The sequence below is a fragment of the Sturnus vulgaris genome, chromosome Z (genome assembly GCF_052056855.1).
Source record: "Sturnus vulgaris isolate bStuVul1 chromosome Z, bStuVul1.hap1, whole genome shotgun sequence".
Classification (NCBI taxonomy): Eukaryota; Metazoa; Chordata; class Aves; order Passeriformes; family Sturnidae; genus Sturnus; species Sturnus vulgaris.
The window spans coordinates 4967820-4993528 of record NC_142283.1 but is presented as its reverse complement, the minus strand read 5'-3'; the positions used below and the strand labels follow the sequence as shown (position 1 = coordinate 4993528).

At 48.4% G+C, this 25709-nt stretch overlaps 1 protein-coding gene across 1 annotated transcript; it reads right to left on the bottom strand.

Annotated features, from left to right (window-relative positions):
* Window positions 1-5253: 5253 nt before the first annotated feature.
* On the bottom strand, window positions 5254-12410 carry LOC148219606 (serine/threonine-protein kinase PAK 3-like). Its single transcript, XM_088156162.1, has 8 exons — window positions 12197-12410; window positions 11646-11780; window positions 9719-9853; window positions 9101-9445; window positions 8659-8821; window positions 6827-6890; window positions 6199-6247; window positions 5254-5430 (listed from the first exon to the last, which is right to left on the bottom strand). The coding sequence occupies exons 4-8, from the start codon at window positions 9392-9394 to the stop codon at window positions 5314-5316; spliced, it is 687 nt and encodes a 228-aa protein (XP_088012288.1). The 5' UTR covers window positions 9395-9445; window positions 9719-9853; window positions 11646-11780; window positions 12197-12410; the 3' UTR covers window positions 5254-5313.
* Window positions 12411-25709: the final 13299 nt, after the last annotated feature.

Sequence of the window (25709 nt, the reverse complement as noted above, 5' to 3'; positions counted from 1 at the left end):
CCAATTCCAAACCACATTAAAAAATCATGAAAGAGAACTTCTCATATTTAACAAACAACTGACAATATGGAAGTGAATGTAGAGCTTATTATACATTATTAATGTAGAGCCGTTGGTTCTAGGTGTTGTTATTTCTGGTTTGGATTTGTTCTAGTTAATTTCTTGGGTGTTGCTGTGAGCTGAGAGTGGGGCGGGGTTGAACACCAAACCAAAAAGAAAGTAGGATAAGAGGGCAGGGGACAGACAGAAAAGTAGGTGGTCAGGAGAGAATGTAAGTTCCCTGGTGTGCAGCCAATGGGAAAGGGGACAGTGACCGCCCCCAGCCGGGAACGGCAATAAAAAGCAGCATTTTGTAGGAGTGTGTGTGTGTGTGTTCGGCTTTTGGGGGAGGGACACACACACTCAGCTCAGCTGAATCCATACTAAGAAACAGTTCTCTTTTGCTTTGATGAGTTTGTCCCATTTAATTGTATCTAAGAGTTGGTTCATTTCTAACTTGTCTGTCCCAGCAGCTCAGAGCTGCATTGCGCAGTGCTTGCTGTGCTGCAGAGAGCACAAAGCAGGCTGGCCTGGTGCCCCTGAATATTTCTGCAAAGCACTCTGCATTTCACACCTTTGCTGTGGCTCCGTGCACAAGTCCAGGATTGCAGGCGCTTCCTCGCAGGGCTGTGTGAGGCACTGTCTCCTGCAGCTGTGACCTGACAAGCTGTCCCTGCCTCCCGCTGGCCTCGGTTCCCCTGGCACAAGTGCCGTGCCTGAAGGACGCTGCCCTGTGCTGGAGCCTACGGAGCAGCCCGGCTCCCTGCCCCTGTGCCCAGAGTGCTGCACACACTGCTGACCTTGCCCAGGAGTTACAGGGCAGCCGGCCCAAGAGGGGCAATGCTCAGCCAGGGCACCAGCCCTGGGCTGCTCTTTGCCTTTCTCTCCTGCTGGCCACACTCCAGGGGGCCAATGCCACCAGTCTGTGCTGTGCCCAGCACGGCTGCGCTTCCCCTGGGGCCCAGCCAGCTGCCAGCTTGGCTCTGAGAGCAGAGGATTCGCCCGGTGCCAGGAGGAGGCACCCAGGGCCGGGCTGCTGCCTCTTGCAGCTCCAAGGGCCTCCTTCCAGCCTGCCTCTGCCCACTCACGACTGAAGGCCTGCACCTGCACAGGGAGATTTGGCTGCACCACTCCTTTGGTTTTGCCTGCAAGTTCCATTTCCCCTTCTGTCTCAAAAAGAAGCACCAGGGCTGGGCAAAACCTGGCCATTAGGCCATATTCCAAAGGCACTGTGGTCCGGAGAGAATGAATAAAGAAGAGCCTTCCCCACTTTTGAAGCACACCAAAGAAGCCAGAAATGTCACTTTGCAGCATGAAGAAACAACTGACAATTCAGAAGGAAATGTTGAACTTTCTCACAGGCTCAGAAGGAGGGGTATCTTCCAAATGAGTTGAGGTTTCAGAAAATTTATTTATTTATAATCCTACTCTATATTCCTACTCTACATTCCTACTCTAGGCTCGTATTGGAGAAAATGGTCCTGAATGGATTGCCACTCTCCTCCTTCCACTTCTTCAGTGACAGGATCAGTGGCACCAGGCTGGATGCAGGCTTGGCCGATGTTACAAATTGATGCTGTAAAAAGGGAAAAAGAAAAAGAGCAATGGACTATGACTTTCCAAACTTGGTGTTTTAAAGGTAGGGGTACTATTTTTAAGTGAAAAGGGGATTGAGTATTTCTAAGGACCATGATGCAACACTGCTCATTGCAGGTCACTCACTTGGACCAGATGACCTTTGCACCTCCCTCCCAGCCCAGCCCAGGCTAGGACTCCTCACCATTTTCATTTGAAAAGCACAAGATTGGAGGTGAGGAGGAGGGGCCTGATCTGATGCCTTGGCCTCCAGTGGAGGAGGAGCCCATCCCACGGACACTCTTTCACCTGCAGCCCCTTTGCATTTTACCTGCAGGAGCTCCTTGGCAGACCAGCGCCGAGCCTCGTCTGTCTGCAGGCAGCAGCTCAGGAAGTCCCGCAGCAAAGGCGAGAAGAGGTTGGGCTGCCGCAGCTTTGGTCTCCCTCCTGTGGCTATCGGGAATTGAGGCTGGAGAAAAAGGAAACACGAGGCTCAGCCTGCTCCTTTCACATCTGTCACTGCTCTCCCAGATGCCATTGTTTAACCTGCACTCTGCACTGGCAGTTTCTGCCCTGGCAGAGAGGCTGAGATGACTTTGCTGTACCAAGAAAACACTGAAACCCCGAAGCAGCCACAGCTTTTCCAACATGCAGGGGATCTCACCTTGGCAGCTGATCTCATTGGCTAACCTTGTTAGTGGGAACTACATCAGCAAAAGCACGTTTAGTTCTGTGAAGATTCACACCCGTTTGACAGGCTATTTGGAACAGGGACTTTTCTTTAACTGTTTTCAAGTATTATATAAAAGGGAGTTATTGCTCAGATAAGGAACCAACACTTGGAATCTCAAATTCAACACAGATACATTAAGATGCATGCACAAATGTACTAGGATGAAAATGCCTCTTTGGGCACATAGGATCCACCTGCAGCTCTGTCTCTCAGCAGTCTGAAAATTTCAGCTTCCAATATGCAGAAAAGAAAAGCTTTCCATGTTCTAAACAGCAGAAGTGCCATCCCTTTGGTAATCCTCTGCTCATTTGGATATTCATGTGAATGCATTAATGGTATGCCCATCCCAGAAAGTGCCAGGAAACAAATGAGAGGTTTTGGCAGGCTCTCCCCATCACCATGCTCTGGCTTGATGTGGAGAACGTGGCTTGGGCTATGAAAGAAATATGGTCATTAAGGGTTTCTGCAACACTGCATAAGAAGCAGAAGAGACTCTATGGCCTTTATTCCCTCATGCCCAGGTTTCAGGCAACGTTCCCATGACAAGAACGTACACAGGGTGTGCACTTAATCTCTAAAAAACCACTGTTTTAGAAACTTTGTTTAATTTGAGTTTCTTTCCTTCATTTCTGCAGAGATAACACCAGCTCTGAGACTCATGTTTTGTCATATTAGGTCCATCTGCACAGACAAAAGAGTTGGAATGACTTGAAACTCAAAGCAGAGTGTTGCCTGGAAAGAGCTGGGGAGTGTTTGTGTGTGGTAAGGCTTGAGTTCCTCAACTGAACTGAATCAATTACCAACCACTGAACCAATGAACCAAACTACAGCACATGCTGATGTGCTGCAGGGACATTTTTAGAAGGTGACCTTGGTGGAAGTGGTGCCAGCAGATGGCAATGGGATTTTGTCCAGTGGCACACAGAACATGGGACAGGTGAGAAAGACAGTGGGATGAGTAAGTATTTGCACCTTACCCAGACAGGAGTTTGGTTCCAGTCAGGAACTTTTTGTTCCACCATTTCAACTCCCACAATTCCAAAAGACCAAATATCCACTTTGGGGCCATATGGTTGACCTGTCACAACTTCAGGCGCCATCCACCCAGAAGTCCCAGTCACCGAGCACCTTTGATTCCGCTCAGGGATGAGCTGAGCAGAAAGGCCAAAATCAGCTGGGGAGAACAAGAAATACTGTGCAATTAGAAAACCAAGCAAAAGAACTCTCCACTGTAGGTCTGAGAGTGCACTGTGCAGACTCCCTTCCCTGCTAAAATCTGTCCCTGCTCTGTTTTCTCAGGGCTTTAGCCAAGGAAATATGGAATTGGCCATTTCAAAAATCCCCAAGTTTTTTACACTGCCCCAAGCAGTGGATTTTATACCCCTGAAGCTTTAGATTACAACTCCATCCCTCTGGAAGGGACACACCCACAAAGCAGTGCCTTTCTGGACAGCTTGTTCCTTGTGATGCCTCTGTGCACGTTGCAACTGTGCCTTCATTTGCAGCAGGGGCCCCTGCACTCCCACCAGCACCACTCTGGGGGAACTAGCAGTCACTCAAAAGCAGCTCCACACTTCATATCCTCAGAACTCTGCACCTGACCAAGAATGTACTGACCCAATTTGACAGAGCCATCGGTTCTGAGAAGGATGTTGCTGCTCTTCACATCTCGGTGGATCACAAGATTTGAGTGAAGAAAATCCAGTCCTTGCAGGCACTGAGAGAGAAAACAGAAACAGAAGGGTGTCACATTACTCACTTCTCAGAAGCAAATGCCATTTGGGGTGAACTATTATCTTTTTCAGCTGAGGTCTGAGAGAAATGAGTATTTTTCTTTGCCATTGCTTTCAAATTCTGCCACCAGTACCTTTGCTTTTACAGGAAAGGAATGCAGTCCAGACAGGCTCGACGTAAACGCATAGAGAGGCAAAGTGGAGAACAGCAAATACAAATACAAGAGACAGAGCAAGAATTTAACAGCAGGAGATCAAAGTAGAAGAACAGAGTACAATGAATGCAGGCACACTGCCACGCAATTCACTTGAAATGCTCTTGCTTGCACATAGCATTCTAGTAACACAGAAACAAAGCTTGGCACATGAAATCTCTGCAGTTCTGAGCCCCAGTTTCCCAAACAATCCTGACCAAGCCCTTGGAAGCACAGGTGGAATCCCTGACCTCCCGACTGACAGCTGCCATCTCATCTTCAGACAGGTACATCTTGCTGATGGCATCTCTCAGAGTGCCTCCATCCATGTACTCCATCACCAGCCAGAATTGCTTATCCACAAGGTAGCTGAAAGAAGGAAACAAGGCTGTGGATATGAACGTGCATGGCTGTGTTGCTGTTTGGAAAAGACAAGCTTCATGGTTGTTCCTGGGTCTCTTTGTGATGAGGACACAATGAAAGGAATAGACATTCCCTCTAGGCTGTGCAGTGTTTGCAGTCTGTGCTGTCTCGAGGAGAATGACACATCTGTGAAAAAGAGATGTGTTAGATGGCCAGCAAGTGAAAAGTGCAGTTTAGTAACAGCCCAGATAAAAACCCTGTCACACATGGTATTTCTGGAAAAAAAGCACCTAGTGTCCCTGGCAGGCACAGCAATGGAAAAGAGGGGACACAATCCAAGGGAAATCCTCTCTAGGATTCCTAGAGATTCTCCTACATCAGCATGTAGGAGACTCGAAAAAAAATCAAGCCCAACACCATGGAGGCAGTGAACTTACAGGCTACTGACTTACTACAATAGAGCAGATCCAGGTTTTGAACAATTTTTAAACTATCTGTGCTGGGGAAGACTCATGCAGATAAGATGCACTCTCTTCCCAGCCACTGGAGATGAGCAGAGAAATAATGATGATGCAATAATTAACAGCTCTATTTTCTTCCAGTGACCAATGCGGGTTTTTGATCTCTCATGTTTGTGGTACATAAATGAACATTCATGGAGTAAGACCATAACCACTCACCTGTCTAAATAGTTGACCAGGTTGGAATTCCGATTCTTCGTCATGACCATGAGTTCATTGATGGTTACTTCCTTACTTGTCAGTCCTTGAAGATTTATTTTCTTTATGGCCACCTAAAATGACATTGGAAATCAGTAACTTCAGAAGCTGGTGGCACAAAACCACAGAGCACACGGAGTGAGTGATTTTGCAATGACACAGCTGAGCTGAGCCAAAGTGCCTTGTGATTAGACATTGGAGTAATTAGGAACTGACATTCCAACAGCCCATTTCTCTGCTCCCTTGGGGGCCAGTTACAGGACACATGGTCATTGATGTTTTGCCCTGTCCACTTGATAACAAAGATGTCTTTACTGTCACCCACAAAGCTCTGCCCACACTCTCTGCTGCTCTGTCTGGGATTCAGAAGTAATCTGTGCCTTGGTACTCTCTGGATACATCCTGGGCTCTAAGCAGGGCTTGGGGCTTTTAAGGACGCCTTGCAGATCTCTCCCTATGTGCAGTTCCCAAGTGCAGCACTGCAGGGGGCTAAGGAGCTACCAGTAACATTCAGATGCATTTGCTGGCAGCCAGAAATGAGAATACAGCTCTGAAGCTGTAGCCCCAAAGAGCAGGGAGATGCTCTAAGGCACCACCTTTGTTTTAGCAATTGAGAGCGAGTGAGTGCATCCTTCTCTGAAAGGAACCGCTGCTCTCCTCGCCTTCCTTCTGGCAGCTGAGAAGGACAAAGACTGTCCCAAAGGCAATTTCCAGGCTGGCACCAGTCTGTGCTTCTTGTGCCTTTGCTGCACAGCTCTACCCAAAGCTCCAGCCAGAGCTCACACCAGAGAGGAAAGCCCTCAAGAGCTGCAGCAGAGTCTGCAGGGGCTGTTGACATTTACCTCTTCTCCTGTGGCAGTGTCAAATGCTCTACAAACCTCTCCAAAAGTCCTAGAAACAAAACAAAGCAAAGAAAGAGAAGCCATTTAGAGCCTAGAGTGAAAGCCAGGCCAGACAGGAGATCTGTGCTGTCAGTGCCTAAAATCTGCAGGATGCAGGAGGGCTCTGCCAGAAGGCAGCTCTTGCATTTTCCTCTCAAGTGCATGAGCCCTGGGTCTGTTCCTGGAGTGTTGGTGTTTACTGCCTCAGCTCAAAAAGAGAGATTATTCTTCCATCTGGGGTTTCAGTTTCTAAACTGTGCAGTTCTTATCCTGACCATGGAGTATTTCCTTCAGCAAACTCTTGGAAAGAAATGTTCCTGAGAACTGTTTTTTGACAGCTATGATAGGGGCACTGTTGCCCCTATGATAGGAGTAGGTTGCTCTTTCTGACAATGAAGATTGAAGTATCTTTGACCATACCTTCTGACCACACTTAAAAATTCTGACTGGCACTCAGAAGTGGAGCAGTTTAACCCAACTGTCTAAATGAATATATGATTGCAGCTCGCCTGACTTCACACTCGATACACATTCTACCAGCAAATCACCTGGCCCACGTGCATGTAGAAGTAACTGTGTTTGGACTCACCCGCTGCCAATATTTTCCAGTTCAGTGTATTTCATCACAGGATTTCCCATATTCACCATTTTCCCTGAAGGAAACAAAATGCAAGATGCTCACTTGAAAGCAGAGATCCCAGTTTCCAGGAAATACAAAAGGCAGCCCCACTGTCTAGGTCTCTGAGCCCTTTGTGGTCAGCTAGGTGACAACAATGACAACAGCAACAACAATAACAACAGCAACAAGACAGGCAGCTCTGCAGCACAGATGGCCAGCACAGAGACTGATTTTGGACGGTCCTTTGAAGAGCTCTCTTGCTAGGAAGCAATGCACAGGGAGATACAGGAGAGAAGGGCATTTTCTGCACCTTGCAGCAGTTTGCCAGAAGAATGCCTTTCTGTTTGTAAACCAGAGCAGCTCATGCTATAGGTAATCACAACGGGGCTTTCAGCATCAGGATCCTCACCCTTTATGAGCAGGCTAAACTCAAAGATGCCCTAGCCCGTGCCCCATGCGAAGAACCACACTGCTTGTCTTCACCCTGGCAGCGTGGATCAGTCACTCGCGTTGGGCTCGCCCTCTCAGCACTGCACATGTCCCCATCTTCCCAGCGCGGCAGAGTGGGCAAGGACAGCAGTGCTCCTCAGGCGCCGGTGTGACACCGACAGTTGCCCAGAGGAGATGGTGACCCTCTGGTGAGTCCAGGCCCTGCCATGCAGAAGCCAGCCCAGACAAGGGGCTGCTGCCTCGGGGCAGCTCTGCTCTGCAGCAGCCAGGTAGCAGCGGGACTCTCCCAGCTAAGGAAGGCTCCGGCCTCTGCAGTCACACCAGCCATCAGGGGCAGGGCAGCTACAACAACAAGGCTGGCAAAGCCCAAGTAGGAGCACTGACAAGCAATGGGAAGAAGCCACAGTCAGCTTGAGCCCCTTACAATCTGCTGCCCCCATTCAGGACACAACAGGATTGGCTTGGAGATCAGACACACTGAGGTGCAGATCAATGCCCTTCTTGTCCCAACAGGTGATGGTAGACACAGAATCAACTGGGCTCTGTTCTCAGCCCTACCAGGTCTTATGTGAGAGCACAGAACTAGCAGCTGTTATGGTCAAGAAGCAGATTAACTGAGTTATGCTTCAGAATCACAAAAGGCTTGATGTGTCTTCCTAGAGACTGATCTGAGTTGGGCCAACGGGCAGGATTTTAACAGACATGGGAATGACTGGGAATCAGGTATGAAAAAGAGCCATGGGTCTGAGGAATATATAGCAGAGGGGCTGGAGGCTCACTCCTGAGAAATGCCTACAGTGCAGTTTTATCTGATCACACCACATAGCTGTTTCTCTTGGACATATCCTTATAAACATAAAACTAGGATATTAAATACAGATCGTTATACAGGTATCTTGTTTCTCTTTGAGGGCACAGTAAAAACGCATCTGGCTCTCTATTTGTGCTGTCACTTGATGTTCTTCCAAAGGAGTTCTCCTTTGAGGAGGACAAAAATGTAGTATTCTCATAAAAACAAACTGTAGATGTAGTAGTGGTATTTATAACAGTCCATGACACCAGTAACACACCTGCAGCAGGAGAGCTCCTTTGGGATGGAGGACAATAAAAACCAACCCCACAAAAATAAAACCACACCCAAAAAACTTCCAAAAGCAAATTTTAAAAACCCCAAGCCAGTCTGAGCTGCCCTCAGAGGCAGCAGGAACACCCAGGACGCTCTTTTGCTGCCTCAGAGCACAGCAGTTCCTCTGGGGAGTCCAACACCAAACTCAGGAGGAACATTTGGTACAGCTATGCTGACACATGCACACAACACACTGTCCCTCAGACAAGAAATACACCAGACTTACTCAGTAGCTCCAGGTACTTCTCCTCAAGCTCCTGTTTCTGAGCAGCTGCAGCCACACTGGACCTAAACGAGCTGAAAAGGCTCCACTTCTCAGGCTGGGGACTGGGAGTGTCATTAAACAACATTGCTGCTGCAGCAGGTTCCATGTCAGAGCTCGTGTAGATCTGGGAGAAGAAACGAGTTTATGTCAGAAAGGCGGCTGGCAGAAATTAGCCTGAGATCCCATTTCAAATGCAAGCCTTTAGGAAGGTGCTGTAAGCCACATCCAGGGCAGCAGCTGAGATTCAGCAGCCCAGGAAGTCCTTCAGAGCAGCTGTGATAGAGACCAAAGCAGGATGGCACTCAGAGGCATCACCCAACCCTCTGCTGCTCTGTAGAGGAAAAGAAAGAAGGGCAGAAACCACCAGTTTGGTGACTGCAGTGGTTATCACTCTTTCACTCACTGTCTTTTCTAGAGCCTCTTGTTCCTGAAGGAGGAGATTAATTTTCTCTTTGACGATTTTCATTTCTTCCTCTAGCCTCTTCTCCCTTGCCTTGAGCATAGCCTGAGTTTCCTGCAGCTCTCTGTGCAGCTTCTCACTGAAGTTCTGTAAACGGCAAGAGAGAGAAAGTTTCTTGCGTGGAATGACACCCACTCTTACCCTTACCTGGTTTTGTAGATCACCCCTCTGACGATGGAGATTCCAGTGATCTTGTATTCTTCTCATGTCTTCCTTGTTCCTCCTCTTCACTGCCATGGTGGCAATCTGAGGTTTGGGCACCTCTCCTTGTGGCTCTATCTTGATGTTCTGTACACACAAATGCAGAGCAAATCACAGGGAGCTGCCACCAGGCTCAGCTTTTTCCTCTTTCAGCCTCAAAATCAAATTCATTCCGCCACTTCTTTCTGTTTTCATACCCACCTCTGCTTCCATTGTAATCCTCCCGTCCCTGATCTCTGCAGATTACAAGGCTCTGTGCTTCCAGTGCCTGTGGCACTCCTGGCCTCCTCAGTGCCAAGAGCTCTGTTTTATGTCCCTGTTCCTGCCCTTCACTCTGTCACCTGCTTGAGCCAGGCTTACCTGGACATTCTCCTCTAGCTCTTCCACCTGCTGCCTGAGCTGCTCTTCCTGCTCTCGGGCTGGGCACAGCTCTCCCTGAGTCTGCCATGGCACCTCTGATAAAGCAATCTGCTCATGCTCTTGCTCCAGAAGGGCCTGCACAGAAAGCAAGAGGAGATGGGTTTCAACTTCCCATACAACATTTGTGGGCCAAGTCTCTGAGACTGATGGGCTCACACGTTCCCAAAGCACTGTGCTGCTGCTCCCCTGGCTCATTCCCTGCCCATGGGGAGGCACAGATTCCAAAGTGACACTGGCAGTACAGTCAGGGTCCATCTGGGACTGAAGCTCCAACAGCCTCTCAGGCAGCTGACAGGGAAGGTGTGGCATTTCTCAAGGCTCTGCTGAGGGCCTCCCTCCACTTCTGCTCTGTCCCCTTTGTCTTTCCATGGTGACAGACACCCAGCCCTGTCCCACAGCTCCATCCTGGCTCTGCAGGTGGCTTCCAGTGTGGGCTCACTCCTTGTGACAGACACTTCTGGAGTTCATGTTCTCTTCAGGCCTGCACCACCATTCCTGCCTTTCTGACATCTACTCTCTTGTTAGAAATTCTGTTCAATCAGGAGAGAAGGATGCATGCACAGATCCTCTGATGGAGGTCAGAGAGCCTCCACAGCCACCTTAGTGTATTATATGGAGGAGGACCAAGGTGTTTATTCTCCTTACTTTGTCAACTGAGGATTATCTCACGTACGTATGACCAAAGTCACTAAAATCACCTGGAACATAAGATTATTCCACCTCTCTAGGAAAGGCAGAAACTTCCAGGATAAACAGTGGGTTTCAGGGCAGGAGAGGCTGGAGGAGGAGAAGGCCTCTGAGGGGAAAAAACCAACCATTTCTGGAGAGGGAAACTTCTGCCTACTAAGACTTTGTGGACAAAATGTGTCTCTTCTCCTCTCCCACTGAAGGGATTCCTTTAGGTAAGCTTTGCACACCCAACTGTCTAGGTGCACAGCTGGGAAGATTCAGATAGATAGACAGATAGGTAGATAGATAGATAGATAGATAGATAGATAGATAGATAGATAGATAGATCTATTATAATCTCTCTCTTACTATACTTTCTGGTGCTACACACATCTACACTTAGTACCCAGTGGCCTTCTTGGCCACCTGGGCACACGCTGCCTCATCTTCAGCTGCTGTTGACAGGCACCCCTGGCTCCTTTTGTCCAAGTCGCACATTTGACCTAAGATACAGCATCCGGAATTTCAAGATCTCTTTCCTGTTCTCAGCAGCACAAGACAGCAGTCAAGGACTTACAGCTTTACCCGACTTGGGGCTCCAATGCAGTTTTCAAAACTGCAGACGTCACCACAAAATATAGCAACAGAATCTTGCCTCTTCTAGTTTTTGCCTCAGAAGAAGGGTTCAGAAGTGTTTCTTTTGTTTCTTTTGCCACAAGGGACAAGAATGCTCCCCACAGCTTCGTGGACAACACAATCATCTCTTTACAGTTTATCAAAAGCCAAAAGACAGGTGGGCCAAAAGACTCAGTAGAAGTGAAGAATTACTCAAGAAAACTGCAGACCAGTTCCACAGGTGCCAAACACAGGTTTCCAGAAAGGGAAAACAAACAAACAAAACCTTGTGATCTCCAGCACTACCACATGTGCCTTTGGCCATAGCACTGCAGAAGCCAAGAGACAGAGCTTAACTGGGGCAAGGAGCCAGATGCTCACCTAGAGGCACCAGCTCTTTGGTGGCTCAACAAGACAGATCAAAGCCCATTTCCCAGCTCTCGCTGCCTGGCAGGGGAATTGCTAGGTCCTGGCAGGACGCCAGCACTTAGCATCCTCAGCCACCAACAGCAAGTGCTGCCTGGTCAGAAACTTGCAGCTCTGTCTTGCACTAAAGACAGCAGCAGCCACAACTGGCACTTACTGTCTCGGGATATTCAGCTTCTGCTGTGACCACAGTTGGAGGCTTGTGATCATTTTCCTCATCCTTGGTCTCATCTTTGTCCTCTTCTCCAGGAGCAGCAGGAGCCAGAGGGGAGTCTGCTGTGGGTTCTGTGCTCTGTGGAGAGAGAGAAGCATGAGGGACAGACCATTACCTATCATTTATAATCTTATTTTTGTTCAGCTCTAGAACCAGGTCTACTAAGGATAAACCATAGCAATGGGATTCTAAGTCACTCTGACTAAATTAAAATGGACTGATTCAACAGCACTGAAAATTGCTCTGAATTAGATATTTCACCCTGGTTACTATCAGCAAGCGATGTTCTCTCTGCAAAACCAGGGTTTCAGCTAAAATTAGGAAAATTAGGAAATTGCCAGCAATGCCTTTGTTATTGCTGCTGCACACATGGAAATGGATTTTTTTTTAGCCTATCCAACTATCCCTCCTCACCCTAATGCCACAGGCCAAGCTCACAGCTTCCTTCACAATTCTTAAACACTAGAAACATCAAAGGTTCCTTTCTCACTCACCTCAGGATCGGCACCTCTGAATACATGTGTCAGGTGACCTGTAGTGGGCAAGTAAAATGAAGCAGATTCTTTGAGAAAATTAGAGAGAAAAATAACATTTTTAGAAGGCTTTCTGAGATAGCCTCCCAGTTTGCATTTTCAAAGTTGTCCTGCTTGACCCAGCAAAGTGAGGAAATGTCAGACTCTGCTGCCACAGACTTTTCCATGGAGGGAATGCAACCCCTGCTGGTTCCCTTGGAAATGCTGCCCACAGACCCCTGGCTACAGACATCCCATTTTTAGCTGAATATGTTGGCAGGAGCTTTCCCAAATCAGTGGCATCCCAATGCTCTTTCTGTTTCAAAATCAACCCAATCACTAAGAAAGAGCAGGAAGACATACAAAAGCCAGGTTAGGTTACACCCAAGGAAAATCTCTACTTACATGCCAGGTTAGTCAGGTAATATCCAGAATAAATAAGTCCATAAACTGTGCAAACCGCCTCGATCAGATCCTCAATCATTGTAGCATTGCTGTGCAAGTTTGGAACACAAGAGAAAACAAGTCTCTTGTCATTGTGCAGTTGCCCTCAGATGAACAGGAGGATGCTCCTGCGCTGAGCACGCCCAAGGGCGGCTCTGACACTGAGGCCTTCCGTGCCCCAAGGCAACCTTCTGATGTCACCACAACAACGTGGCAACCATGCCCTGACATCACAAAGCAAACGTTCTGCATTGGGCTCTGAATTTATGCAAAGCAGCCCAACATTCCTTACAGCAAACACAAAATAGCCGGGGAAGTTCTCCTCTGTCACAAAGTAGCACGAACTCGCCTGGTGGGCCAAACCCTGTTGTTCAAGGGATCCAAGAATAACTTGGAGACAGAAAACAAAGAGAATTTGTAAGAAGAGTGCAAAGAAAGCTATTCAGTGAAGACATAATGGATGTAACAAAGTTTCTAAAATGCAACAAGTAGCAGAAGCACAGTAGTTTGCAGAAATTGTTATACAAGCACTTGTCTTAGGGAAAAAAACCTTGATGTTGCTAACAGGGAATCAATCATGTATATTATTGGTTAGCAGACATCTGAACATTTATGTTATTGGCCATCCAGGCTCACGCTATTCTATCCAGATAGTGAAAATATTACACAAGCTGTATACTCTTCTAATAAATATTTCTGGATATGCCATGTCTGGGGACTGTGTATCGTTCATACGTTGCAGTGCCCCAAGCACCTACAGCCTGTACTGCAACTGACCACTGAGATGGGACTAAAGCAAAGGAAATCAGACCTGTGGCCACTGATGCTTCTGACTAAATCCAAGAATGCCTGTTCCTGTACCAAACCTGCTGCACACAGCTCAGCCTGCTGCTTCACTGCTAGGGCATCTCAAAAAAACATGTGGGGCCTGTGCCTTACCCCTGGAGCTCCTCTGGGCACATCTGTGAGCCACAGAGATGGGGTTGGGATGGTCATAAGGAAAGAGAAGGAGAAAGTTACGAAAGAATGTGGGAAGATGTAGAAGGTGGCAGGAGAGGGAAGCCAGTGGGGCCAAGTAAGTAACTTCCATCAAAATTGGGAGCTCCAAGGCAGGACCCCACAAATGTGGTATAGAGACTCATCACCTGTGACTTCTTTCTCAGTTAAAAAGAACAGATAAATATCTGGCCTTTAGCTGTGTGTCTAGGTATGAAGTCATGTTAGATTTTTAAATGTCTCCACACAAGTTTGTCAAGTTTTCTCCAAGCTTCCAAGTTCCCCAGCCCCAGGAGCACTAGTGTCCAGTTTTGTTGGTTTTGCAGGGGTTAGTTTTTGGTGAGGGGGGGGAAGAAGCTAGCCATGGAAGTGATATTTCTGTGAGGAGCTGTTAAAATCTTTCTCCCTGCCTGGTAACACCAATCACTGCCTTGCTCTGAGAATAGGCACACTGCTAAGCCACTTAGAAAAGCTGGTAAAAAAAAGGTGGTGAAAGCTTGTGCCATGCCTGTAGTGATGATGTGACCAACAGCCAGAAGCATGACGAGTGATTCCCCGATGTGGAGCCTGGACAAGATCAACCTTACAGTTCTGCAGAAATCTTTAAAAGCTGTTTCAATTGATAGAACTTGAGAACAAATGAACTTACGAACACCAATTCTCTCCTGAAAAAAGGAAATTCTTTCCTGAGAAAAGGAAAAGGTGGAAACACGTGAAAAGAGCAACATGGTAACACTAAGGTCAGTGCAAAAGAGGGCGGGGAAGAGAAGGCGCTCTGAGCGTCCGAGCTGAAATTCTCCCGCAAGCCGTGGTGAGGACTATAATACAACAAACAATTTCTCTGTAATTCATTAGGTGGGGGAGGGGATGCAGAATTCACCTGCAGCCCATGAGAAAAAGGTTCTCATGCTGGAGTGTGTGGATGCTGAGAAGCTGTGATCTGGTGAGAGGCTTGAACAGAGAGAGAGAACCCTTGCTTCCAGAGATAGGAGAAAAAGACCCTTGCCAAGCCATGGGGACAGAGTGGAGCTGCCCCATCTGCCAGGACACTCAGAATGACATGGCTTCTGCTGTGTGACCACCAGTTCTGCCTGGGCTGCATCCAGAGAAATCCCTCGTGCCCACTCTGCAGCAATCCACTAGAGCGTGTCAGGTTTTCTGAGCGGGGTGGACAGGATTACATACAATTTCCCATCAGCTCCCCATGCAGAGTCACCAGAGACCAACAGCCAGGCAGGGAGAGCTCCCCTCCACCTTGCAGAAAATAGCCCCCATGGCCCTGTCATGTCTCCTCCATCTTCTCCACAGGGAACACTGTCCCCAGCTGAGCAGGGGGATGCAGGATCAGAGCCTGTGGCCGGCCTGCTGCCCGAGGTGTGGGCAAGACCGTTCCAACAACAGCAGCACCTCCTGGATCCTGTGTGGCCCTGGCTGTGCCAGAGGCTGGCAGAAATCTATGGGTGGAGGGCAGAGGCTGCAGAGGCCTCCATCCTGCACAGCCTTTGTGCCCGTGGTCCGCATGCAGAGGCCTTGGTGGAGGCGCTGCAGCCTCTCCTCAGCCTGGTGCACGGCACCGTCAGCGCCATTGCACGAGTAGGCCCCGAGCCTGCTGCACTTCCATCACGGCAGAGGACAACGGGCCTGTGGCCAGCACCAGCTCCAGCATCTCCAGCTGCTCTAGCTGCCAGGAGAGGACTCCTGCCACTGGCCCTGCAAGCTTCAACATGGAGCAGGAAGCTGGAATGTCACAGCCGGCCTCCAAGGGAGTCACAGCTGTCCCCAGCCCATACCTGACCCTGCAGAGTGGGACAAGCCCCACTCTGAGAGGAGCCAGAGCAGGCAGCAGTGGCAGATCCGTCTGCCCAGGGCAGCATCTGCAGCCCCTCTGCTCCTGGCCAGGGCAGGGACCACTGTCTCAGGGATTCCCAGCACGCCCAAAAGAGGAGAGCCCCCAGATCCCAGGATTCTCTTTAGCCCAGAAAGAGCCCACCCTGATGGTGGCACGAGTGAGACTCCAGGAACCCTTTAGCCAAGAAAAAGTAAATTCTCTTTCTCTGAAAAAGTCCCTAGGTTCTGCTTTCTCCCCTTTCTAATGTCTTTGCTTGATGCCCACAGCCCACCACTGAGGGACCCTGGAGCCCCAGGACCATTTTGGCAGCATTTCCTCACACAGGAAATCCTGCTGCAGCCGTGATGGTGGAAGAGCTTCTGGGAAAGTGGGTGCTGTGCACCGCATGGTTATCCTGGAAGATGTGTCCAAGCTGCCTGCTGACTTACCTGGAATCCTGTAAGGCTTTTGACACAGCTGCCTGTGCAAGGTCCCTCCCCTCAATGAGAGAGAGATGGATTAGGACAAAGCAGAAATCAAACGGAGTGAGGATCAGCAGATCAGAAACCCTGCCTAAAATAAGAAATCAAAATTAATTCTGAGAAGCAGGAGCAGCCATAGCCGTGGAGACAGACCTGGAAGGGTCACCAGAGGCCACCAACTAGACAGGAACAGCTGGCAATGCTCTGAAAACAGCTTCAGATATCTCCGTGTCTTCAGTTCGTCTATTTGTGGGTTCTTTGCTTGCTTGATTGGTTGGTTGGTTATTTGGTTATGTCTTGACTGGCTTATTTCAGATGATTTCCATTTTTATTAGCATCTGTTAGCTGCTGACATTCTGCTTCAGATGTCTAAGATAAACATTTACATAAATATTTTCCTCAAAACAGTCATTTTTATCTTCCTTCTAATTGAATGTCTCAATGTTCATTTTAAGAGATATAATCTCTCAGCTACTGTTGAAGAGAGCAGAGTTTTTCCCACTGGAAAACAGTTGATGACACAGTCCCTGGTGAATAATTTCAAAATTTTATGTACACTCACAGCAAAGAAATCTATTATTATTATATATATAATATAGGTACATATATATATTATATATATATATATATATATATATATATATATATATATATATATAGGTACCTGCAGGACATTTTTATCATTAGTACAGGTATTCAGAAACTGGAAGAAAAAACCCAAATTTAGTTCTCAGTGCAGCATTTGTGACCACTATAGTGATAACTATAACCCTGAAGATTCAGTTAAGTGAATAAATATGAGCTAAATGTTGATGGACCGTAAGATAATTCTGTTACTGTAAAATAGTAAAAGGCTGATATCATTTCCTTAAATACCAACCAACCAAACACACTGTCTTCGTTTTGATTTACTAATTTAAATAAACTCATTTTTCTGTTGTGAGACAGAACCAGGAGCAAAAGAGCAAGGCAGGCCTAAAACTTAAGAGTATATAAAAAAAAATATTAACTACACAAACAAAGGGGGAGAAAAACCCAAATTCAGAATAAGATTTTCTTTCCAGACCACTCCTTCCTTCCCTCTCCCAATCTTCATAACAACAAAACAAACATAAAACAACTACTTCGGTCAGTCCCTAATTTAGTCTTTTTCAATTCAATTCCGGAGAGAGAAGCCTCTTTTTGATGAAAGCTGTAGGGATTTTTCCACAAGAAGGAAGAAAACAGTCCTCTCGTGGTTTCATTTTCACGATTTACATCCACCCTGACCTGCAATCGTGACGCTCCTCCCAACTCCATAGCCTTCCCAAAGCTGTAGATGTGGGCCATGTTTATTTCATGGGGTATTACTTTTAAGAATGAAATGTTCCACAGCAAAGGGTCTCTCCATTTCTTTTCTTTTTATTCATGCTTCATCCTCAGAAAACCGAGATCCCCTCCTTTCCTCGAGGCAAAAGATTCTTAACACAGGTACTTTTTGGTCAAATCATCTATCAGATGGAACATCTCCATCCCCCCATGTCTTTCTCCATGGTTTTTAGGGATATTCAGTACATCAGTTCATCTCTACAATCTTACAAAAGGATTTTTAGCCATCTTGACAGCATCTCCTCATTCTTCCATCTAAAAAAACTTAGCTCTTGCTTCACTGCTTCAGAAATCTTATTCCCTTTCATATTCAAAGGAAGGCTGGAGGTTTTGCAAATCTTATCTGAGCAGTAAAGAGTTAAAGTTTAACACAACTCCAAGAGTTGGGCCAGGCCCAGGCCGTGCTGGGTGAGGGTGGCTGAGGTGTCACTCAGCCTTTCTGGGGCTGGGCTGCAGCCCCACCCTGCCCATGGCCACCCCTGCTCCCAGACAGGCCCGGCTGCCTCCCCCAGGCCGTGCGGGGGCTGGGCAGGCCTGGCCCTTCAGAAACTGCTCCGAGCCAGCAGCAGGAGCTGGGCCCCCCTCAGAGCCGCGGGCCCGTGGAGGAGGAAGCCGTGAAGGTCTCATCAAGGAGCCTCTCCTCCTCCCGGCCATCGGCTCCCCTCGTTTGCAAACGGGGCCCAAGCGGCCTCCCGAGCCTCCCCCCGGCATGGGGGGCGGGGGGGAAGCTCGGGCTGGTGTCACCTGCTCAGCTACAGGAAAGACAAAAAAACAAGTTCCGGATTACCTCCTTTGACATGTGTTTTCAAGGAGTGAACTAACTTTCTCCCATGGGCTGTTGAAGGGGTCCCAACCCCCACAGAGGAAGCTCCCTCAGAGAGAACTTCTGAGTTTCTCCTTCCCAAGTCAACCCATCACACCCATGAAAAGGTTTCCTTTTGCCACATAAAGAAGCTGAAACTTGCAGACTGCTGAGAAACAGAGCTGCAGGCGTTTCCTCTTTGTGTGCCCAAACAGGCATTTTCATCCCAATACCTGGTGCATGCATCTTTATGTGTCTGTGTTGAATATGAAATTCCAACTGTTCGTTTTCTTACCTGAGGAATACCTGGTGGATTTCCTTTCTTTTCTTCCAATTACCATTCTTTTCAAGAACAGGACAAAAAGCTTGATGAGTTTTGGTTTATAGCAGCTTTGCATAAGGGACCAGCAAGCATTCCAGAGATGCCCTTCCTGTAATAATTCTTGGAAATAAGAGTTAGTTAATATAGCAAAGTCCCTCTTCCAAATAGCCTGTCAAGCTGGTGCGAATGCTCAAAGAACAAACACGTTTTTGCTGATGTAGTTCCCACTACCTAGGTCAGTCAATGAGATCAGCTGCCAAGGTGAGATCCCCTGCATGTTGGAAAAGCTGTGGCTGCTTTGGGCTTTCAGTGTTTTGTTGGTACAGCAAAGTCACCTCAGCCTCTCTGCCAGGGCAGAAACTGCCAGTGCAGAGTGCAGGTTAAACAATGGCATCTGGGAGAGCAGTGACAGATGTGAAAGGAGCAGGCTGAGCCTCGTGTTTCCTTTTTCTCCAGCCTCAACTCCTGATAGCCACAGGAGGGAGACCAAAGCTGCGGCAGCCCAACCTCTTCTCGCCTTTGCTGCAGGACTTCCTGAGCTGCTGCCTGCAGACAGACGAGGCTCAGCGCTGGTCTGCCAAGGAGCTCCTGCAGGTAAAATGCAAAGGGGCTGCAGGTGAAAGAGTGTCCGTGGGATGGGCTCCTCCTCCACTGGAGGCCAAGGCATCAGATCAGGCCCCCCTTCCTCCTCACCTCCAATCTTGTGCTTTTCAAATGAAAATGGTGAGGAATCCTAGACTGGGCTGGGCTGGGAGGGAGGTGCAAAGGTCATCTGGTCCAAGTGGCCTGCAATGAGCAGGGACATCTTGAAGGAGATCAGGTTGCTCAGAGCCCTGTCCCACCTGATCTGGGATGGTTCCAGGCATGGGCAACTACCAGCTCTCAAGGCAACTTGTGCCACTGTTGCACCGTGCTCCTAGTAAACAAGTTCTTCCTTAGATCTACTCTGACTCAATCCCCTTTTTGGTTAAAAATGTTAGCCCACTTGCTACTGCAACTGGACATAATTAAAAAGGTGTCCCACACTCCCTCAGAAGCCCCACTGAAATTTTGGAAAGTGTCAATAAAGTCTCCCTGGGAGCTATTTTTCGCCAAGCTAAATAACTGCAGGTCTCCCTGTCTGTCCTCAGAGGAGAAGTGCTCTGTCTGTTCTCTGACGGTTTCTTCTGCCCTGTTTTGTAATTTGGTGGTGTGGACAGTTTTATCTAATGCCACAAGAATTGAAGTAGAGCAATGCTGGATCCAGAGGCGTGAAATGTTGATAGAAGAACCCAAGGAAGCCAGTCCTGGCTGAGCACTCAGAGATTTGGCTGTGGGAAGGAGGGGTTGTGGCAGGCTCACTGTGAGCCTCTGAGGGGCCCTGGTTTGTGCTCCCACCCCACTCTCAGAGATTTCTGCCACGCAAACAGGGACAGCTGAGAGGGACTTGTCCCAGCCCCATCTGCTGCCTGGCATGGTCAAGCAGACAGGACCTGCCCCAGGGTTACTGCCAGCTTGTGTGGCAGAGAGGGAACTGCAGGACCCAGTGCCACTCGGCTGTCCCTGCTGGCAAGGAAGGAAGGAAGGTGCCATCCAGCACAGGAGGGGCAGGGCATGGAAAGGTAGACACTGCTGTGTCTCCCTGTGGAAATTAGCGTGATGCCTGTCTTTCAAAGAGAGGCACCCATGTGAGTCTTTGGAGTTTCCTGAAAGGAAAAAACCCCAAGGACAGAAAGCACCATTTCCAGAGCCCTGGCAGGGCAAAGTCCCCAGCAAGATGAAGACACCAGAATAAAGAGATGAGTGGGATTCTGGGCCAGGTTTGCCTGTGATGGCAAGGTCTTGCACAGGAAGGTTGAGGTGCAGATGGCCCTGTTGGTTCTCTTTCTGCATCTTTCTGTGAACCAGAGCAATCCTGACTGAGCCTGTGAAGCACTGAGCCTTGAAAGTCATGATTCATTGTTTGTTTTTTGTTTGTTTTTTTTTTCCCTATGGACAGCATCCATTTGTAACATCAGCCAAGCCAGTGTCAACCCTGGCACCACCCATCATTTCAATGAAGAAGAAGAAGGAGACAAGAATTTAAAAATCACATTGAAACAATACCTTGCAACCAGCATTGAATAGGACTGTTGAGTAGAATTGTAGATTAGGATTATAGAGTAGGATTATAGAATAGGTTAATAAATAAATAAAGTTTCTCAAAGTGCAACTCATTTGGAAGATTCCCTGTAGAGAGCCTGGTGCAGGAATGGCTAGAAGAGAGAGGCCATAGTCAGATCAACTTGGTAAGGCTAACAAAGTAGGCCTCAGCCTCAAGGGTACAGTGTCCTTGAATAGGGGAAGGCACGTAGGATTGGGAAAGACAGGCTGCAGAAGAGGAACTAAAAGAGCTCAGCTAGCCACAAGATTGCAAAAGTGTAGCCACAAGATTAACTAAGCAGCACAGTGACGCAAATGGCAAGTAAACCAATGATGAGCTTAGATTTTGCACTATGCATGAGCTAATTAAGCATTGTATTTAATCACCACTCTGCATATCAATAAACGAGACTTTGCTGACGACCACCTGGTGTCCGCGTCTCCCTTCTCCGACAAATGGTGACCCCGACGCTGTCCCTCCATCGCTAAAAAGAAAAACGGGGGAGAACGCGCTATGGTCGGTGAAGTAGAGTTGGGGCCCGCTGCAACCGGGTCGGTGTCCGGGTCGGTGTCAAACGACGTAGAGAAGACACCCTCAGGAGCTACAGAGGTGGTCTTGGGCCATACGTACTGCCGAAGCCGGAGAGTTGCAACGGCGCCGACGACAAAATAGACAGGCAAGCAGCATATGATTTATTCATAGTACATATAGATAAGTTAGGGCTGAAAGAAATTAATCCCAGGAAGGACATACCGGGGTTGTTAGCCTGGGGTTATGCTAAAGGCTTATTCACTAACCCTCATAGCGTGCATGATTTGAATGAGTGGCGTAAGTTAGGGGATGCATTGACGGAGGCGGTATTAGAGGAGGATAAAACAGCAAAGAAACTAGCGAAGATCTGGCGGGTGGTCCACAACGCACTGCTAAAGCAGCAAGCTGAGAGAAGGGCGGCACAGCAGGCAGTAGAGGCATATAAAAGAAATGCTCAGTATGGTGATAATGAGCCCCTCGCACCAAGCACAAGAAGAGTTGAAATACCCATCTCTAGGGACGCGGCAGGAATGGCCGATGGGACTAGTTGCGCCTCGCCCTCTGCACCCCCCTTAGAAGAACTGGGGGATAACGCTGCCAAAGCAGCAGAGACAATCGCAGAGGGCGAAATGCACCAACCTTGCGGCGCAGAATCCCCTTGCCAGTCTGAGCCTAACACCCCTAAACCTGCCGGTGAGCCAGACCCTGTCCCTGGGGCGGAAAGCGACCTGCGGGGGGAAATGGCAAGGCAGCGGAGGGAGGCATGGAATATGCTAGCTAGACACGGCTTGGAGACCGGGGACGAGGCCGCTGTAGACGCAGCGAAAGTCTGGGCCTTTCCTGTAACGTACACACAGGGAGTAAACCAGCAGGGACAAGTTGTGCAAGTGGGAGAGTATGAACCTCTCGATTGGAAGCTGCTAGCGCAGTTGCGACAGACAGTGAGCCAGTTCGGGTTTCGGAGCGAGCCAGCTAAGCAAATGCTAGATTTTTTGTTCGACACGTACCTACTACTGCCAAATGATATGAAAAGCATAACGAAACTGATTTTCACACCACATCAGCAGATGCTATTTAACGCTCACTGGCAAGCTCTTGTTCATGAGGCAGTTGCGGTACCGAGGGGTGCTGGTGATCCGTTAGCTGGAATCACATCAGATGAGTTAATGGGAGTGGGCCTATACCGCAGGTCGGAAGCTCAATTGCTCCCGGGACCCGACAGGGTTAGGGAAGCCATGCGTATAGTGAGAAGTGCCATCGATCAGGTGAAGGATAGCTCAGGTATACCCATGTATATGGGAATAAAACAAGGAAGGGAGGAATCCTTTGGGGACTTTGTAGATAAGGCTACTGCTGCTATTGAAAGGGCAGGAGTCCCAGAGTATATGAGAGGGGCGCTGTTAAAGCAATGTGCGTTGCAGAATAGCAATGAGGCAACAAAAAGAGTATTATCAACTTTGGGGGCCAATTGGACGATAGAAGAGGCTTTGGAAAGGATGGCACTGCAGCCGTCAGGGACGCAGGTCTTTTTAGTTAACGCACTAAAGGAAATAAGCTCAGGGCTGCAGAAACACGCCGAGTCCACACAGTCACAGGTGTTAGCCGCTCTTGCTCCGCTCCGTGCTTCTACAGCGGCCCCGGCCACATCGAGCGACCACCGGCCTCCTTCGGCGCGATGCTATAGATGCGGAAGCGGAGGCCACATCCGACGGGACTGCCGAGCCTCAGGAGTGTGGTGCCAAAATTGCCAAAGCAACACGCACAACACGTCAGCTTGCCGCTGCAAGTCAGGAAACTTCCGGAGAAGCGCGCCCGGCAGCCGCGCCCGGACACAAGTAGCCGCCGTAACATCAGCGCCATCTCCTGTCTACAGCCCGCCACAACAGGGAGCCTGGGACTCGACTTGGCAGCCGCAGTAAAAACATCATTGATAACAACACGCCCCGTCAGGGTTCCAACTGGAGTTCATGGCCCGATAAATATCAAAGGACAAGCTTATGGAGGACTAATTGTGGGACGCTCGTCGAGCTCCATTGTAGGACTGTTTGTGCTACCAGGTGTCATCGATGCAGACTATACGGGAGAAATACAAATAATGATCTACACTCCTTTCCCTCCTCTGACAATTGAGGCAGGTCAACGTATTGCTCAATTTATTCCACTTCCACAGTTGAGCCGGGGTGTTCAACCACAAAGACAAGCCCCACGTGGAGACCGAGGATTCGGATCATCAGGTATTGCTATGCTCACAATGGACCTCCATACTAGACCCAAAAAAGAGGTGAAGTTCACCTATGCAGAACATACAGTAAAAATGATGGGACTCTTAGACACTGGAGCAGATACCAGCATTGTTTCTCCAGAGAAATGGCCCCATGATTGGCCATCATTACAGACCACGGATACCGTGACGGGCGTCGGAGGGTTCACCCTCGCAAGGAAAACGCCCCCAATAAGGGTCACTATAGATGGGCAAGATTTGGTGACTGTGTTGTCAGTAGTCGCATTACCGCCCACGGTACATTGTTTAATTGGAAGGGACATTCTAGCCCAGCTTGGGGTCGTTCTATCCAATGAGCACCCTTTGGGGTAATCGCCATTGCTTGGACTTTCCCGATCCCAATCACCTAGACTACCAATGAACCGGTAATGGTTAAGCAATGGCCTTTAAAAAGGGAAAGCCTAATACAAGCACATCAACTCGTAAAAGAACAATTTCAACAAAGACATTTAAAACTCTCCACAAGTCCATGGAACACGCCAATCTTTGTAATCAAAAAGAAATCAGGGAAATATCGCCTTCTGCATGATTTAAGAGCAGTAAATGAACAAATGGAAGCAATGGGAGCGTTGCAACCGGGACTCCCCAATCCAGCCATGCTCCCACAACATTGGTCTCTTTTAATTATTGATTTAAAGGACTGTTTCTTTACTATAGCCTTACACCCCCAAGATACAAAAAGATTTGCATTCACCTTACCAGCAATAAATAGGGGAGAGCCTGATAAAAGATATGAATGGACTGTTCTTCCACAGGGTATGAAAAACTCACCTACTTTGTGCCAACTGTATGTTGATGCGGCCTTGCAACCCCTGAGGCTAAAATGGCCCGACACAATCATTTACCACTACATGGATGACATCCTGTTTGCCCAAAAAACGGCATTTACAGATACTCAAATGCAGGAGATTCAAAACACCCTAGCAAAGGCATCTCTCGTGATAGCCCCAGAAAAAATACAGCAATCCACACCATGGAAGTACCTAGGGTGGACTATTACAAATCAAATCGTACGGCCGCAAAAACTTCAACTTGCAACAAGAATCACCAATCTAAATGAAGCACAGCGATTGCTAGGAGATCTGCAGTGGCTTAAACCAATTGTTGGGATACCCAACTCCTTGCTAGACTCCCTCAGGCCACTGCTTAAGGGGACCGACCCAACCACACCTGTGACCATGACCCCACAACAAAAGGACGCTCTTAACGGCATTATACGCTGCGTTGATGAAGGGTTTGTCTCCCGCCGAGATGTATCCTTACCCATAGATCTCACCATTTGGAGTACTCCTGACCATCTACTTGGAGCACTCACACAGATGCAAAAGAAAACGGGGGAGATACAAGTATTAGAATGGATAACCCCACCCTTACAAGCAAAAAGGACAATCAGTACAAAAATCGAACAAGTAGCTACCTTGATTCGTAAGGGTCGGGTAAGGATCATGGAAATCACCGGAACAGGCCCGACCGCAATCCACTTGCCCATAAAAAAGGAGGACTTAGACTGGTACCTCCTTAATTCCGGAGATCTACAGACGGCCTTGCTGGAAGCCGGAGCAGCTGTCTACACCGGACCGCTGACGCCACGTCACCTTCAGTGGCTAGGAAATTGGGACTGGATAGCGAAGCCACTACAATCAGAGCAGCCGATAGCGGGCGCTACCACAGCCTTCACGGATGCCGGGAAAAAGACGAGAAGAGCAGCCATCACCTGGAAAGAAGGCCCTCGATGGAAAAAGCAGATAATAGACGCTGCTCCAGAAGACAGCTTACAAACATTGGAACTGCTTGCTGTTGTGTGGGCACTAAGTAAACTGCAAGGGCCTCTGAATGTGGTCACTGACTCGTTTTATGTTACAGGAGTAGCACAGAGAATTGAGGACGCCTCTGTGAAAGAGGTGCAGAACAAGAGACTCTATGAACTCTTGCTGCAGCTAAAGCGAGCAGTAGGAGCAAGGTTCAAGCCCTATTGTATAATACACATCAGGAGTCATAAGTGGGACGTAGGCTTGGGAGAAGGCAACGCCAGGGCGGATAGACTGGTTATGAATGTAGCAGATGATAGGGGGATTGAGGCAAGAGAGTCACACACACGATTCCACCAAAATGCTAAAGGATTGGTGCGTGAGTTCAAAATAGGCATACAAGAAGCTAAGGCAATAGTGAGAGCCTGCCCCACCTGCAGTCATCATAATAGCGGGGTAGGCCTTGGGTGTGGAGTAAATCCTCGGGGTCTGGAAAGTAATGAAATTTGGCAAATGGACGTTACACATGTAGCAGAATTTGGTAGGCTCAAGTACGTGCACGTCACAATAG